The 17,439-nt window shown below is 41.5% G+C and overlaps 2 protein-coding genes and 1 long non-coding RNA gene across 4 annotated transcripts in view; 1 reads left to right on the forward strand and 2 right to left on the reverse strand.

Annotated features, from left to right (window-relative positions):
- Positions 1-6,166, reverse strand: part of slc4a11 (solute carrier family 4 member 11) — a 101,103-nt gene extending 94,937 nt beyond the window's left edge. Inside the window, exon 1 of one of the 2 annotated variants that reach the window (XM_071498264.1) lies at positions 5,903-6,166. In XM_071498264.1, the coding sequence (XP_071354365.1) occupies positions 5,903-5,963 (61 nt within the window). In that variant the 5' untranslated portion in view covers positions 5,964-6,166. The remainder of the gene's footprint in view (positions 1-5,902) is intronic. The other variant, XM_071498262.1, reaches the window with a different exon arrangement.
- Positions 6,167-7,538: 1,372 nt separating this feature from the next.
- On the reverse strand, positions 7,539-12,022 carry LOC139632963 (uncharacterized). The gene is made up of 3 exons (XR_011693656.1): positions 11,893-12,022; positions 11,328-11,514; positions 7,539-8,064 (listed from the first exon to the last, which is right to left on the reverse strand). It is a non-coding gene; the product is annotated as an uncharacterized lncRNA (long non-coding RNA).
- On the forward strand, positions 10,707-17,066 carry ky (kyphoscoliosis peptidase). The gene is made up of 7 exons (XM_071498268.1): positions 10,707-11,078; positions 11,974-12,572; positions 13,237-13,351; positions 13,507-13,624; positions 14,396-14,587; positions 14,836-15,026; positions 15,221-17,066. The coding sequence occupies exons 2-7, from the start codon at positions 11,994-11,996 to the stop codon at positions 16,546-16,548; spliced, it is 2,523 nt and encodes an 840-aa protein (XP_071354369.1). The 5' UTR covers positions 10,707-11,078; positions 11,974-11,993; the 3' UTR covers positions 16,549-17,066.
- The last annotated feature ends 373 nt before the right edge of the window (positions 17,067-17,439 follow it).

Genomic DNA, 17,439 nt, shown 5'->3' on the forward strand with positions numbered 1-17,439 from the left:
ATTATCAACACAGTAGTCTGATTTATGTTGTGTTGATTGACTAATTGTTTTAACTCTTATATGACAATCATTTCAAAAGAATCGCATAATCATTATATTTCAATGTGAAGCAAATCCTACTACTGTACATGTTTAAATATAGTCATTGCCATTAAAATAACAGTTTTGCCATCTTTCAACCAAACTTCGTTAAACCTATTTTTAAAATGTCTACAAGTCTCCTGCATATAACCAAGTCAGTCTTTCAATAGTTTCAGGTTTCACTTGCTAACTCTCCCAGGAATGTTTAGACAGTGGATGTACACGTACTCTTTCCTTGAGCCACAAATCATGAAGGGAACTGAAGTCTAATGCCATTGTGATGTAATATCTTTAAATGTAGGAACAACTGGGACTCTGACTTTGTAGAATATGTATATCACAGCAGGCAGAAAAAGGGAGAAAGCATATAGAAACTATTTTCAGTCAATACAGACTCTGTGGATGTGGCGTGTACTGTATATCCCTGTGTCATCCTAAATGTAAAGGTAACTGCTCCAGTTACAATATGCTGATGAACTGTGTTCTATTAAGTGGTTGACATTCACTTTTATTGTGACTTAAGGTGTCAGTTACTCCAGGATATTTGCTCTTCAGTTCATTTAGTGTCCGCTGTCAGCTGTATGTTTTCCCTGTGTATGGGCTCCTGCTGTGTCTCTTGCATGACTGTCTGCATGCACTGTGTTACCAGCACAAACTGTGCACTGTGTGAGCTGACAGTAAGTCACTGCTGCACGTCAACCAAGACAAATACTTACACTGCATTAGACACAGGAATTAGAATTGCTCTGATTTTAAATGCCTTGAAAGAAAGGCACTGTAGATTTTTTGGTATTCCCAAATAACCCCATTGCTATTATTTTACTTAACATTTATTGTATTTGTTATATTCTGTAAATTGCAATTCAGTACACAGATCAATGTGTCAATCTTAAATGTGTCTGTTATTAAAGCTGCATATGAACACATGTTCAAATGACTCATAGTAATGTTAAAAAAGTCTAAGGTCTGCAGCTCTGTGCAGCTGTGAGCCTCTTTTAGCTCAGTGTTAGACTTCTCCAGTCATACAGACTGTACGGTTGAGTCACACAACTCTCATTAATCTTCCAATATAAAACCATAGTTATCTGTCTCCAGTAAAGTGCTCACTTTTTCTCGTTACATGTCATTTAAAACTGATTACATCTGCATTTCTGAGAGACAAATAAGCTGAAGTTGTAACTTATGATGGGCAGTAAAACATTCCTTTGAGATTTTATATATTCAATAATTCAATAAGTTGAAAAATAATTGATTAATAAGACAAAAATTAAATTATCCGTTTGATATTTCTCACAGTTGCAATTAACATGACCAGTGGTCCCTCTCTTCATACTGTATAGTATGCTTAAACTCAAAGTTAAAATTATGCCTTTACAATATACACACGTACATACTATATATTTAATCCAGACACACTGATGCATCTATTTAACTTGGCAAATAAAGTGCTCCTAAAAGTGACTGAGGGAGCTGGAAGCTAAGTGACTGTGCACAGTCTCTGTGTCTGAGCTGATTGATTAATGGCCCCACCAGCACTGACTTGAGCCCATTGCTGTCCTGCGAGATAGCTGTTAATTAAAGACACTTAACAAACAATTAACACTGTGAACCAAATTCCCATGCGTCCATGAACACACTGCTGACACATCCTGGTGCACAGGTGTACTCTTAACAGTCTTACATAATATTTGTGATTTATATCAGTGAAGAGAAATAATTAAATGCTCAATATATTCAAGACACTATGGTTAAGGTTTGGTTAGGTCTAGGCACAACAACTACTAGTTAGGTTTACAGAGAGATGATGGTGTGGGTTAAAATAAGTACTTTATTTAGATAGGGAGCCTCTGTCATTATGGTAACAATAGTAAACACTTGGTTAAGATTAGGGAACAATTGTGGTCATGCTAAAAAATGAATAAATAAAACCAACGCTGACCGTTTTATGGAAATGGAAAAACAAACTGCAGTCTCCATTGTTCAGGTGTGATGTATTGCTAACTTACTTTCCTGCTCTATAATATCGTCACCTGACTTCCCTGACCTCCCATAATAATTACTATGGCCACTAGTGGACTCTGTCACTTGAATGCAAATGTATTGTTTCAGGGCACCTGCTGAAACAACTGTTGTTGCCAATATTGCTGGGCATGGGCAGTCTCAATATTAGGGTTGAGCAACATACAGTACCCATCATACCTCATGAACCAGTAGAAACTTGCTAATCAAGAGATTTTGCGCCGTACAGATAACATTCATATCTGTGTTAGACCTGTGCAGCCAAATTAATGTGCAAATTAATTAGCAGAACTGCTTCATTGCATTACAGGATTATTGCATCGATGGGATGAAGTATTTTGACTTTTCCTTACTGAAGAACTAATTCCATTAACGGCCTTTCATATGTTGTTAGTTTATCTAAAGAGTTTCTCAACAGAAGTTCGTTAATGGTTTACCATGTTTGATTGTGTTTCCAGGGCATGACACCACCCAACTTTGGTTCAACAATGACGACACACACTTTGCGTCTAATTCAACGCTCTTTGTCCAGCGCTGCCATTACTTACTTGAAAACAACAGTGCTTCCAAACAATAGCTCTAACATGGTTTCTCATGCGTTTATCGCACCGCCAACACTTGCCATATCAGCAATGGTATCTGGGAGCTACTTCAGCATTTTAGCATGGTGTAGCACACAGACAACTGTCCCGCTGCCAGATCTTCCTAGAAGGTATACTCGCAAAGACGTAGCTCTACATTTTGACTTGTAATAACAGGAAAAGCACAGGTGAAACAAATGTTGTTGACAATGGCTCAGTTCCTTCAAGTGTCCCAGTAAGCCATGCCACTGAGCCAGCATGCACAATACCAGGTCCCTGGAACTAGCTCACCTTAATGGAATGCAGTTGCTTTAAATGTTATTAACTACACTTATGCTTTTCCTGCTAGGACAAGCCACGCACAGCCGTCTGGGTCTGCTAGAGTGCATTCAATAGCTGGCCTCATGGGGCAATCAAGAAAGCGCAGGATGAATAAATGTATCATTACATCCCCACTGTCACCAAGCTGTTGCATTGAATAGTTTGTATCACATGGTCTAAATGCTACTGCAGAGGTTAATTTTCCATTTTGAAAACAATTTATAATTTTCACATATCTACAAGTTAGAGCGACACAAGTAACATTTCCATACCAGGTGGGGAGTAATAAACAATTGAAAGTACAAGTGCTACACTATATAGTAATTATTATTAGATTCTAGTACACAGTATGAATATAAAGTATCAGGGAATTCCATTTAAACTGAAATCAACCATTGAAAACCCATATGGTTGAAACCCTACACTACTTTCTCTTAATGTAAACTGTACAGTATTAACAGGGTCATGGGTGTATTCTCCTGAGCACGTCAACATGTAGAGCAAGGCGTTAACAGCATCAGAGATAGAGGCTCAACTCCCACTGGAAACAAAACAACATGTATGCACTCTCAAGTCCACCAGGAGCTCAGGATGAAAGTGCCAGCCAAATGGCATATAAAAAAAAGAGGTAATCCTGGATAAGACAAACAGTTACACAATACACACTGGATGATGTGGGAAAAAAAGTGCTTGTTTGAGGAAATTCAAGGTCACAGGAATACAGAATCTTTTTAAACAAGGCCCTAAACTCTGCAAAGAGGTCTAAAGCTTCTGTTCTACAACGGCCAATTAAAAATACAAGATAAGGCAAAGGGAAGTTCAAAAGGCTAATAGTGTGTCTTTCTGCGAAGTGTTCCAATTACAAGCACCTTAATTTTATGATGCAGGAAATGAGAAGTAAAAGAAGATGAAAATTCAACTTACTGCAAGCCTTCAGTGTGACAGGAAAAATACCTCTCTGTCTCTTTTTATTTTATACGATACATCAATTACATACATTACTTTTTATTAGTTGATAAAAAAATTAATGTAAGAAAAAAGTGATAAATGCCCCTCTCAGGTCCCCAGAACTTTAAGTAACATCTTCAAAATTCTTGTTTTGCCAAAGATATTTAATTTACATAGATACAAAACAGAAAAGCAGCAAATCTCCACATTTCAAAAGCTGGAATGTTAAGCTTTTTTCGCCTTATAAATGAGATATTGATAAACATTAATTTCATGTTAATGAACCACTGATTAATCAACTATCCTTGACCCTAAAGTAAGCTATATCTATTTAAAGATGTAGTGGAATCAGTATTAAATTGGAGGTTATTGTGTGAAGCAGATGTAGCTGCAGTATTGGCCAAAATCTTATTTTACACGTAATTACATGAATGTATTGTATCTTATGATTTTATACATTATACACAGTAAGATGTCCCACATATACGTACCTACTTCGGTCAGTTTTTTGTGATTCTGTTGCACTGGATTTTATTCCCAGTATTCAGAAAAGCCATTTAAATTGTCATTGGGTTTGTTTTTGCCACCTTTTCTATGGCTCTGGGAATCGCACTCACTTAAAATATTGATGATCTAGCAGGTGAAGCTTATTCTACCGTTTCGCTTATGTTAAGATGTTCTTAATGGCAAAAATGTAAAAGTGAGGCTGCAAATCCAGGCAGAAACATTTACAGGATGCCGCATTTCACTGTTTGTTCGATTTAAAGCTGTTTGTTTACATGTGTTCTGGCACTGATGACACTGTTTACTCTGCTTGTGTGTTCAACATTTCCTTTTTCCATGTATAATGAGTTCTGCTGTATTCCCCACATATATCCTGACATGCCATAAAATGCCTTGGGTGAAAACCTGTGAGGATGTCCATTAAGGGCTGCAACTAACAATAGAATTCATTATGGATTATTCTACTGATTATTTTCTTGATTATATAATTAATTGTCTGGTCTATAAAATGTCTCATGACAATTTCCCGAAGCCTGAGGTGATGTCTTCATATTGCCTGTGTTGTCAGACCAACAGTCCAAAATCTATAAATAATACAAGGAAAAGCAGCAAATCCTCACAGATGACAACTTGAAAGCAGGGAAAGTTTGAAATTGTGATTGATAGAAGTCTTTCTCGATTAATCAATTATCAAAATAGTTTCTGAATATTTTTCTGTTCATTCACTAATCAATTCAGGTCTAATGAAGTCAAGTGGACCAAAACTGCAATATGACATATTTCCACTATGAAATAAAATAAGATCACTTCATTTTGCATCTTAAATCTGTTTAAATAAATAAATAATTATAAATTGTACATATTGTAAGTTATGCTGCTGCAGCAACGCAACAATTTCCCAGTTTGGGATCATTAAAGTACATTGATTGATTGATTGATTGATTGATCTTGTCCGTCTTCTTTTAAGTCACACAGTGCAGTCATTTTCATTATAACAAACTCTAAATTCCCAATTTCGTACTGTGCAGATTTCCTACAGCATTTCAACTAATGCTAAATTAGTGTTAAAAAAAAAAAAAAAAAAAGAATTAAAAAAATATCAACCTAACGCACTCCTAAGCAAAGCAAACCACATAATGGAGGCTGATTTTCAAGGATGAACTCTCTTTTCTACACTGCATAATTTTCCTCTTGTGTAACTGTCCCTCTGGTGCAGTTTCTGTGTCCTAATTAATTATGCTCTCTCTCTCTCTCTCTCTCTTTTATCTTTACCTGTCCACCTGTCAAACAGCTAGCTAGCCACAAGTGTCCACAGCAGTTTACAACATGACATTATTTTTGGACAGGTGTGGGTGGAGGGGGGGGTGGGGGCAGTTGTCACTACTAAATCACAGAATAAATGTCCGCAGTTTACATGCGTGAAGGGAGAAAGCTAAAACGCATCTTACCTGTAGTGAATCGATTGGCAGACATCCCCGTCAGCTCTCCTCCGTCCTTCACGGTTCTCATACTGTTCCCGGGCTCCACAAAGTCGTTTTTTTTTTTAGCTCGTCTTTGTTTTTGTGAACAGAAAACAAAACAAAAATAAAATTAAAAAAAATAAATAAAAATAAACAGGAATTGACTTTGTTTTTGACAAAAAAAAAAAAGTAACGGTCAAGTGATCAACGGTCGTCACCAGGTGTCAACGGCAGCACTCGCCCACCGAGTCCCTGGAACGACGGCCCCGCCCACCGCTCTCTGCAGCCGGGAGACCCGCTGATGTCCCCGGTGGTGTCCCCGCTGATGTCCCCGGTGGTGTCCCCGGTGGTGTCCCCGCTGACCGGCGTCGGACTGTCAGTGAGAGTCCGACCCGAAGACGGAGCCGGGACGAGGAACCGTTCACGTCTGGTTACCGGCTTTTTAAGTGACACCTGCCGCCGGCTGCTGGGTGACTGCCGGCTGAGCTGCTGGGCTTCCGTACCGCAGCAGAGTTCACAAAAAGGCGCAATCCGTGGTTAAAACGCTACAACCACCAAACTGTAAATACTGAAGTGAAGCGGCTTTCACTCTAATGGACCGACTGTATCAAACATGAATGTAAATATTCAATTTCAGGTTTTCTAATGATGTTCACCTTTTAAAATCAGTTATGTATGTAAATAAAAAATAAAAAAAACACTAAGGTGAGCTGAACATTGGTAGCCCATATGTTTTCACTATCAGTCACCATGAACCAAAAAAGTCTTCCCCTTTATTTTATTTTAATATTTCTTAAGCAAAAATGTTACATATTTCACAAAGATACATAAAGATAGACAGTTTGGTGTAACAAGAGATGTGTTTTTGTCTGTTTTACTGACCTGTTTTATATGTGTTGAGCCCTGAGCTGGGAGCAACTGACTTAAACCAATAACAAGATATGACTCATAATGCAGGTTTTCATTTACAATTATTTACAATTCAAATTATTTCATTATGGATATACTTGTAATTTACAAATGCAGCCCTTTGTGTTCATTTTAAAGCAAACTGTTCCCAAAAACACCAGCACAGCATCATCAAGACCCAAATTCAGCTAAATCCTATTGTAAAAGTACTATAATGTATCAATGTGGTATTAAAGGCTTCACAAAATATTTGAACGGGTATATTAAGATACTGTTTGACTTGGCTATTGCTGAACTATATATTGGTATATATAGGTATAACCATCCAGATAACACCATCTTTGAGCTCCCACCCTACAGTGTAGGCAACTAGCACCTGTCTGCAGCTGTAACGCTAGCAGATGTTTTCTATGGTCAAATTGTACCATGAGGTTTGGGCAGGTAATTTTTATGATCTTTTATGGTAAATATACTATTTAAACTATTTCCAAATAATCCAGAATTGCTATACCCCAGGTATTCATATGTAGCTTCTCTGGTATTATTACCACAGTGCATTTTTACCATTGGTGTTTTTAAGACAGGGCTATTAATTGTCAAAATTACAATGCATAATTTTTATTTTTAGAGACCAGCTGTCCAGATTATGCTGTTATTAGGCCGCATTCACCAGCTGTTAAGGGGGGTGGGGGGGGTGGGGGGGTGGGGTGGGGGGTGGGGGGCAGAACAGCTATCAAATGAGTGTCAAGGTTCTTGGCTATGGACTTATTTCAATACTTCAGGGGGGTTCTTTAATTATTTAATACCGAGAACTCTCAGGTAGGCGTACTTTATACAGCACACGATTATTAGAACACTTTCACAAAGGTTGTAGGCTGAACTAGAGATCCTATCAAGCCAGGCTTTTCTTAGGATCCGTAAGTGGGAGTTAAACCTTTGATCAAAGCAGTCATACAACACTCTGACCCTTTCTAATTTTTTTCTAACCTTTTCTATAAAAGTTAAAGTCCAAGTTGGAAATCTTTCAGTTTTAATGGACTCAGATTGGAGCTCCAGCTGCCACATTGGCACAGCACTGCCGCAGCAATGACTACATCAGCCTCTTGTCATCCAAAAACAGTTAGAATCAGAGGTCTTCTGTCCACATGAGATTTACATGCCTTCATCTCCAGCAGGGTGCAATGCTCTCCTGTTCTTGACCTTCCAAAAAAGACAACTGCAACACATTTCAGCTGCTGCACCTGCAACAATAACGAGAAATAAGATGACTGAGCATATCACACCAGCTCCAACGCAGTTCTAAAATAGTTTTCAAGGTGCTTCTACCGATTTCTAAATCACATAACGGCCAAAGGCCAAAATTTGCTTCTGATATGTTTGAATAATGTAAACCTGGTGGATCCCTTAGATCTCATGGAAACAGTTTCTTGTGCCTGCAGTCACAACCAAACACGGTAAAGGTGAATTTACTTCCAATACTGCACACACCAAGGACCACCTGACGATACACCCAAATTTTAGCCACTTTCAAGTCCAAATTTCAAAGTATCCTATTTTCCCATTCCTTTGACTGACCCCTTCCACTGCTCTTTTATCCCATTTACCCCTCAGTGTACCATTCTCTACATTATTTCAAATGTATATTGTAATTTTATATGAAAGAGCGAAAGTTTATTCCTGGCCTTGGAAACGGTAGCTTAACAGCACTTTCAACCGTAGTCTCTGGTCTTCCCAAGAGAAGTTTGCTCAGTAGCCAAGGAGACATCTCAGCTGTCATCACATTACCTAAGTGTGGAACTGCATGGGACCATGGGATATGGCTGAAAGCTGTAGAGAAAGCTAGTACATAGATTCTGCTGTTGAAAATGACATAGATAACTAAATACAAGAAGCTCACACTGTCACTGGTCTGAAAACAATATAACTACATCTACCTACTAAGTGTATAACTGTTGTATAGTTTTTATCCATGTAAAATGTAATGATATAAAGTTTTTTTTTCTAGTTATTCGGGTTTTCAGAATCTCTTGGCATACATTTCAAACCACCTTGCTAACTCTGGTTACCCATCTTTACCTCATGATTAGATAGCCCTAGCTGTTGGTGAATTTGGGGATTCACCAGGAGGAGACGACTTTAAAAAACCAGCAAAATTCAGACATCTAAAGCTCGTGAACCCAAAAGGGAACTGAAACCTGTATTTTCGCACTATAAGAAATTCACTGTCGTTCCTGGAAGCAGATTAACATCGTTCCTTTTCAGCCTGCAGTGATTTCCTTTTCATTCCCTGCCATCAATGCTCCACATCACCCCTGCATGTGTCTCACCTCTCTTTGAGATGGAGAGCACCCCGCCCCCCCTTACCCCCCACCCCCACCTGCTCCTCTGCTCTCCCTAATAAGCCTGAGCGAGATTCCTTTGCTGACAGCTGTTCCAGATGGCTTTCTTACTCCATGGTTTTACAGCCACTTGGCTCAGGATCCACCACCGGCGGAGGGGGCTGTCCCTCGCCATTCCCCCTGCGTCAGTATCAACACCAGCATATGACAGTGTTATGTAATCCTGTATTTGCTGGGAGATATTTTGCAGTGATCATCCAACAAGTTCTCCCTCTATTGCTTCATTTTTTTCGTGGTGGTAAACTTTGATGAATGATGGGTTCAAGCTGCCCTCCTTTCCTCAGGGTTTATATAGTGCATGCACATACAGAAAAGCGTTGGAGATGACAGTTACAGTGTTGAGTCGACTGTAAAGGTGAGAAAACCTTGATGCTCTCTGCTCCCTCTGGATGGAAACAGCCTGAAGGAATAACTTGAAAGGCCCAGCTCTGAGCACCTGTGCTGAACATACAAGATATGCACTAGACTATGCTTGGAATAAAGTACATTTAGGACTGTGCCAACATTTCTACTCCTGCATTTCTCTGTTTTGCTCATTTTAACCAATGTTAAATTTTAACCTTTATTTAAATGTTTCTGCTAAACCTCCTGTTGTGTAATAAATACATGATATTTAGATATTAAAATATCTTTGCAGCAGAGATGATCATGTTTTGTATTTCACACGGTCTTCTTCCTTGAGCACCGTCAGTTCGGTTGGAGATTTGGGTGTGTTATGCTAGTAGTGGCTATAGCCTCGAGCCATTTGTTTTCCACTGTCAAACTTGCAGTCTTCACCTCCAACCAACTTGGGACAGCTCCCTCTGGAGCCGCAAAAGAGTTGCTACAACTTTGGTCAAGTTTGCAGCAGTTACAATTAGTGGGGTTCCCCTTTAAGATATTTTTCTCACACTACAGCAGGTGGCCGAAAACATGGCAGCATGTCAGCTTTATAATGCAGCAGCTTGTTTCTGCTGCTCCCCATTGGCCCAATGAATCAGTTACTGCAGTGTTTTTGGTTTTTTTTGTTAATTTTTTCCTTTTTTAAATTATATCTTTTAGATGAGTTTTTCTATGCCTTCTTCTGGGCCTGTAAAATGTATTGTGACATTGCAAGTGCTACTAAACTGGATCTGACTTTCTGTGGAATATGCAGCTACTAATTTCACATAATCTCTAATATAATAAAAGTGATCAGCATAGATTCAGAAAGGTGCTTCCCACAATGCGAATGAGATGGTGTATGTCTGTGTGTGACAGAAACAGAGGTCACTAAAGTTTGTGTTTGATGGTAACGTGGCTGTTATCAGACGCCCGGCTCTTCATGAACCTTCTGTCCTTTTCTTTGAATGTCCAGCTCTTCGCTGAATCTGACCCCTCCATTGCACCCAACACGTGCTCACGCACCAACCTTCACCACCAACCGAACCCTCCACCCGGCCATCAACGCCATTCAGATTCACAATACATATGGACACATGCCGACATGCACCACCTGACACACACATACATTCGCGAGTTCACACTCACTCGTGTGCCCAGATATCCTGCGGTGTGTATGCACTGATTAGCAAACGCATACACAGAACACACGCAAGCACATCAGAACATACGTCTGCAAGCAACACACAGGTCCACACACACTTACAAACACACACATACAGACGTCACACTCCTCAGTTGGGGCTTACTCTATTGGCTGGTCTTAACTGCTTTGTAGTATTTTTAGGTCTGTTATTCTTGGGCCTGTCCTGGCAGGCCACTGGGAGAGTATATAAGCCTCCCCCTGCAAGTGGGGACCACTGAGAACACACAGTGGAAACATCTCTGCCCAGCACTCCAGCAAACATCCAGCAGGCATTTTAAATCCTCTCAGGGTAAGTAAAAGCTGCCGTGACTTTTAGGGATGTAGCAACAGTTAAACATACCTAGACTGGCTTCACCCACCTTCTCTTTTGTGAGTGTTGATCTGACATAAATCAGTATTTTGAGTGTGTAATTATCAAAAACACTGAGGGAAGTATCAGTGATGCAGAGAGGTGAAAATGCTAAATGATTTTTTGTTTCTCTTTTGTCGTGCTTTTATTTCTCCATTGGATTTGGATTTATCATTTGGATTTTGGTACCTTTCAATATCGTTTGGGGCCTTCACTTAAGTTGCACTCCACGAAGTTCAGAGGTCAGGGTCAGCTGCAGCAGGGTGCCCACTGAGCTGACAGGACTTAGTAGTCTACTGTAGGAAACTTGAGCTGTGCAGATACTTGATAACACAGAGGTTTAGCTTGGGTCATCGTGCCGACCTGCAGTCTCTTCCTAAAAGAAACCATTTTTCAACCAATTATACAAAGTTTCTGTCAAAATATCTTCACACATGTTGCTTATTTTTGAGACATGTTGAATATGGTCATCAATCTGCAGGTTCATCACAGACAGGAAGTTATAAGGTCATATTCATCTGGTGAAGGCTTTGACTTTCTTTGCACTGTTGGCTGTGACAGTGACTAATGATACCAACCTTTGCATGTCATGAATAGACATGATCTAATTGCCAATTCATCACTGTCTTACACAGAATTTACTGTAAGGAATATACTTTCTGTTTTTCTCATTTCCATCCATGGATCCTTTGTGATGGGTTCCCACAACAGACATGTCTCATTTAAGCTATTGAACAAAGTACTGAACACTTACCTGCTCACAGGATTCAACTAAAAATAGCAGAAAGAAAATGCCTATTGTCTTTTGATTAGTGTCTGTCTCCTCTCTGGTTAGGAGACCATGCTCCCGGCATAATGTCAGCAGAAGTTGCGATTCAGAAGTTCTCCTTCCCCTTCTCCTGTGCTGCCCGCCTTTCTCAGCAAGATGAGGTGACCCCTAAAGGATGTGTACAGGTGAAGGCCCTGGAGCTCCATGACCTCCAGGAAAATCCAAACTTGAGCAAACCAATCCCTGATCTAGTTATCGGAGCTCTGGTGCATAAAGAAAACCAGGCCCATGAGAATCCAGTAACTCCTCCTGGGGGAAAGGAGGCAGCTGCCCAGGTCCTGGTCTGTGCTGAAGCTTCCCAGAGTGCTGTGCTCTCCAGGCATAGTGCGTTTGAGAAACTGATGGTGGAGAGTGAAGATCAACGTCCTGCAGCGAAGAGACAGCTGTCGTCCGAGAGCGCAGCCAGGACCATCACTGTGGTGAAGAAGAGCGCAGTGAGGAAGGAGGCGGAAGAACAGAGGCTCTTGAAACCGAAAACACACCTGGGTCAAAAGGTGACACCGTGTGTTGCAGCAACAGGGAAAAGGAAGCATCGAAAGGACCTTTTCACCAACTCTGAGGTCTTCCACAGGGTTGATGAGCATGTTATCAGGGCAGGAGCAGAGGTGAGGGCCCTTAGTACAGGACGTCCAATTATAACATGCTAACAGTTTCCTGTCATTTACTTCTTATTCGCTAAGTAGAATCTATACTCTCTGACTAACACCAATCCATGCTTCACCTGTTAAGAACCAAGTTTATAGTCACCTCTTTACTTCACAGTACTAAAGATCTCAGTGCAAGGAAGTTAAAAGAAGTGGCTAGATTAGCCTGTCTTGGCAATCTAAATAAGAGGACATCTGCAGCAGGATAAAACTGAACCAAAGCCAAGTAAGAGCAACAAAAACAAAAGCACAACAGTCATGGGTCTTTGTGTTCCTGAGCTCTGCAGGAAAAGCGCCGAGGAATGATAACATCTACCCATCTACTGCAACAAAACCAAAACAAATACCACAGCTCTTAGGTAGCACTCACATCCTTGGGTATGGATGGTAACCTGGTTTGTTCATGCACTGAATGAGACTGAAAAATGCTGGCACAAAGGATGAGGGAAGCATGAGGATGATGCTGATGAGGGAAAATAAAATACAAACTGTGGCAGTGGTTTACTTAGGAAACTTAGTTGTTGCTGCTGGCTGGATGTGGAAACATGAAGACTCCATCTTTACTTGTAAAAAACAATTTTATCTAATGGTGAATATCTTGTGTGTATATGCATGTGTGTTGCAGCTGAAGGAAAAGTGTGTGTATGATGTGAAGACGATAGTACAGAGCATCACACAAGGAGCCAGAAATGAGCTGGAGAGGCTTCGTGCCATCTGGGTCTGGCTGTGCCACAACATTGGTGGGTTTACTGAGCTATTAATATCCTTGCACATAAATCCCAGCATTACGCAATATACATTCATGGATTTTAGGATTGATTGTCTATTTGTTATTAAAGAGCAGATGTCATATTCTTACCTTGTTTTGGAATAAAGAGGAATGTTGTCCTCACAGAGTACGACGTGAGCGGGTACCTTGGCCGCTCAGAGAAGTTGAGCTCCCCAGAGGAGGTGATAGCGGCCGGTCGTGGTGTGTGCTGTGGCTACTCCAACCTCTGTACAGAGATGTGCAGGTAAACACAGCAATAAATGACACAAAAACACAAAGGAAAATGACCTTCCTACAAATCCTGTAGCCTGTACTTAACCATTTTTCAAACCAAACAGTTGAGTATGGCTGTTACTACCTTCCAGGCAGCTTTATTTTTCATCTGTTGTACTACTCCTTGTGTAAGAAGCTGACAAATTCCATTATGTTATTTTTGAAAAAAAAAAAAAAAAAATCAGATATAGTGTCCACTGAGACTGATTTCAATTTGCAGAGTAAGTTGAAAAGTCTCTGCAAATCAAAACTGAATTAATGAATGTTTTTGGTCACTTGGTGGCAGCAGAAAAGACTGGAAACACAACACTGAATTATTACTGCCTTGTTCGGTTGTTGAGCATTCAGCATATATGGAGCGAAATCACCATTCATTTGTAGTCGGTCATTGACAAGAAAACATGTCATAAGCCTAATATTCACTGTTTGCTTGGCTCTGTTTATGTGTCCAACACTTGAGGCAAACAGCAGCAGTTTTTCATTCATGTACACATCATTATACACTCATGCACAGTGAGTGCCCCCTCTTTTCCCATTCTTCCATCCATTCATTCAGTTTTGTGCTGCATTCTGCAGCCTTGATCCCTTCTGAGTTCAAGCCAGACATTTCCAGCATGAAAAACGTGCACTGAATCGACTGAATTTACGAGAAACAGTGAAGACAGAAACCTTGAACTGAGTTTAAGGACATGGGACATAAAACAAAAGGCAGTGAATGCTGTGTTTTGGCTTGTGTTTACAGGGAGGTGGGAATCGAGTGCCAGGAAGTGCCAGGCCACAGTAAGGGCATCGGGTACCGTTGGGGCCAGAGCCTCAAGAACGTGAAATCTGATCACCTGTGGAACGCTGTGCTTCTGGCAGGACAGTGGTTCCTATTGGACGCCTGTTGGGGAGCAGGACGAGTAGATATGGAACATGAAAGCTTTGTCAAAAGGTTTGAAAAGGGAAGACGGATTCCCCCATATTCATCATTCAATGATGATAAAAAGCCAGAAGAATTTTTCTGTGAAACAAGTTCAAACTGGGAATCTGAGTGATTAGCATCTTTCATTTTTATAGCAAACAATTCTGTAAAAGCACCACAACACTGTCAGTTTGGTCTTTTGTTTATTTTCATGCACCCAAAACCTGCAGCAAGTTGAGTCTCAAACCAGTCTGCTCTCTCCATCTGTTGCCTCCAAGGTTCGATGATTTCTATTTCCTCACGGACCCAGAGGAGTTCATAGATTCGCACTTCCCCGATGAGGAGAGATGGCAGCTCCTGGACAGGCCCATACCCCTGGAGGAGTTTGAGAGGAGGGTCTTCAAGACCTCGGCCTTCTTTACCATGGGGCTCAGGCTGATTCAGCCACATCACTTTCACATCGTCACAGGTCCACCCTCAGCTTTGATTTCACAAACTGAAGCAGTGCTTGTTATTTCTTTTTAGAAATAAAAAAACTAATTCAATTCATGAAACTAGAATTTTACCTACACAATGTTTCCAATCATTTCCCCTTTTCTCTCTTTCCAGTAAATGAACTGTATTCAAATTATTTTTAAAATCCCCTATTGATTTCCTCTGTAGATGGAGGAGAGGCAAACGTGTCCCTCGGCTTCTCCAGACCTGCCATCTTTACCTACGAGATCACACAGCACCAGGACCTCCTCCACTGCGGAGCCTCAGAGCAGAAAGAGTCCAGCAACTCCTCCTTCGGCCTCCTAACGGTCTCCCATCGCAGCATGAAGCTGCAGCTCCTGCCTCCTGCAAGTGGCACGTATGATGTGAAGGTGTTTGCCAGACCCGAAGCAGCCGTCACACCTCTGATCTGGGTCTGCTCGTTCACAGTCGAGTGTCAGGCACCCCGGGCCATGGAGGAGATCCCAGAGAACCCCTTTTTGTCTTGGGGCCTGCAGCCTGTCGCAGGGTCTCTGGGTATCACAGGCAGCAGCCAGGGCAGCGAGGCTGCTGAGGTGGAAGAAGGTGTCTTCGTGTTGACACTGAAGACGTCCAGGCCTCTGATGGCGCTGTGTGAACTGGTCCACCCACAGCTGGAAGCTGCTGTAGCCAAGCGCTGCCTGGCTACTCAGATTCAACCGGATGCTCTGACCTGCCACGTCCTGGGCCCTCTGCATGGTTTTTACCGCCTGTCAGTGTTTGTGCGGGACTATGACAAAACAGACACCAAGTTCCAGAATGCTGCCAACTTCCTGCTGCACTGCAAAGGGAAGGTGGTCGGACTGGATGAGCTCTTCCCTCCTAACTTGGGGTCGGTGTGCGGCCCGGGGACGCGTACATTGGAGGCGGGGCTGTCCAAATTCAGCCATATGACGGCGGTGGTGAGCACGCAGCAGGGCAAGTGTAACATCACCTTCCACAACCAACGGGACCTTGAGCTTCACACTGTGCTCAGCAGAGAAGAGAACAAAACAGCAGCTCTGCCGCTTTCACGCCAGCTCTTCTGCACATACACGGACACCAAGGTGACGGTGAGCGTCAGCCTACCTGATGCTGGGGTGTACCGGCTGGGCCTGTATGCCAGGATCACCCCTGGTGGGGATTTCAACCCCATGTGTGACTTTGTTCTGAGGAACAGCTGTGATCAGCCGGGACCTCCGTTCCCCCGCGTCTACTCAGCCTGGAGGAAAGGCTGTGTGCTCTTTGAGCCTCGCGTGGGCCTGCTGGAGCCCCTCTCCTGGGTCCGCTTCAGGCTGAGAGTCCCCGGGGCCCAGAGGGTGAGTGTTGTGGGAGAGACGCGGACTGATCTAAAACTGAACAAGAGCAGAGTCTGGGAGGGCGAGGTTTTCAGTGGGAACGGTCTCCAACAACTGAAACTGGCCGCCTCCTCGGGGGAGTCCAGTGACATGGCTGTTTTGATGACCTTTGACATCAAGCAGTTGGAGAGTGGAGTGTGAAATCAACAGAGCGGCAAACACCAGATGGATAGTTTCTGAATATGGCTGTTCACTGCCTAATGAAGTTATTGATATGGACTAATGCAAATCAGACTGGGGTTCAAAATATTTGCATTTAATTCAAACTGTGAGCAATAATCCTTCAGGTGTAACTGCATCAACATAACACAGAGAGCCAGGTTACTGCCAGGCATAATGAGATGTAAGAAAATTCATTTTTGATCCTGTAAATGTGTGAAAGTTTGTAGTAATGAAGTGATACAAATGCAAAAGCAAACTTACCCAGTTTTACCTGGCATTTTTTGGGATCTTTTGAAAGCTGTTATTTGATGCAGGTAGTATTCAGTATGGAAAACCTTTCAGGACTGACAATGGTGCTCAGGTGTGGTGCTAAGCCAAGGTATAATACTGATGATCAAGAGTGCATTTGTGGCTTATTGTAATATTATGAGCAAGTAAATCTGCATTATGAAATGATGGCTGTCAAAAGGTGTGCAATAAAGTATACTGTGAAAACATTTAAATCTGAATGCTTTTTTTTTTTTTGCAACAGTCAGAGTCGTGCAACAACACTGCAATTTCAATAACAGCATTAACCATGAGGCTCATCAAATATCTTTAAACATTAAAATGTTAAATGCCTAACTCGCCTAAACCTCTACACAGAGACCTATACAGCACATAGCTCACACTAGAGTCCTCCACACTACACACTAGCATTCCAAACAATCTGTGACCTTGGAAACCCACATGAATTTAACAGAGAAAATAATCAGATTTAACACTTTAAGTTTGTCACACCACCATTTACAATTTAAAAAAAAGTTTAATCAGTAAACAAAAAGTATGTTTTGCAGCTGGGAGAAGCTTCTCCATTTGCTTTGTACGTTG

This window comes from Trachinotus anak, unplaced genomic scaffold (genome assembly GCF_046630095.1).
Source record: "Trachinotus anak isolate AG129_WGS33_773 ecotype Australia unplaced genomic scaffold, CSIRO_AGI_Tana_v1 ptg000015l, whole genome shotgun sequence".
In the NCBI taxonomy this organism is placed as follows: domain Eukaryota; kingdom Metazoa; phylum Chordata; class Actinopteri; order Carangiformes; family Carangidae; genus Trachinotus; species Trachinotus anak.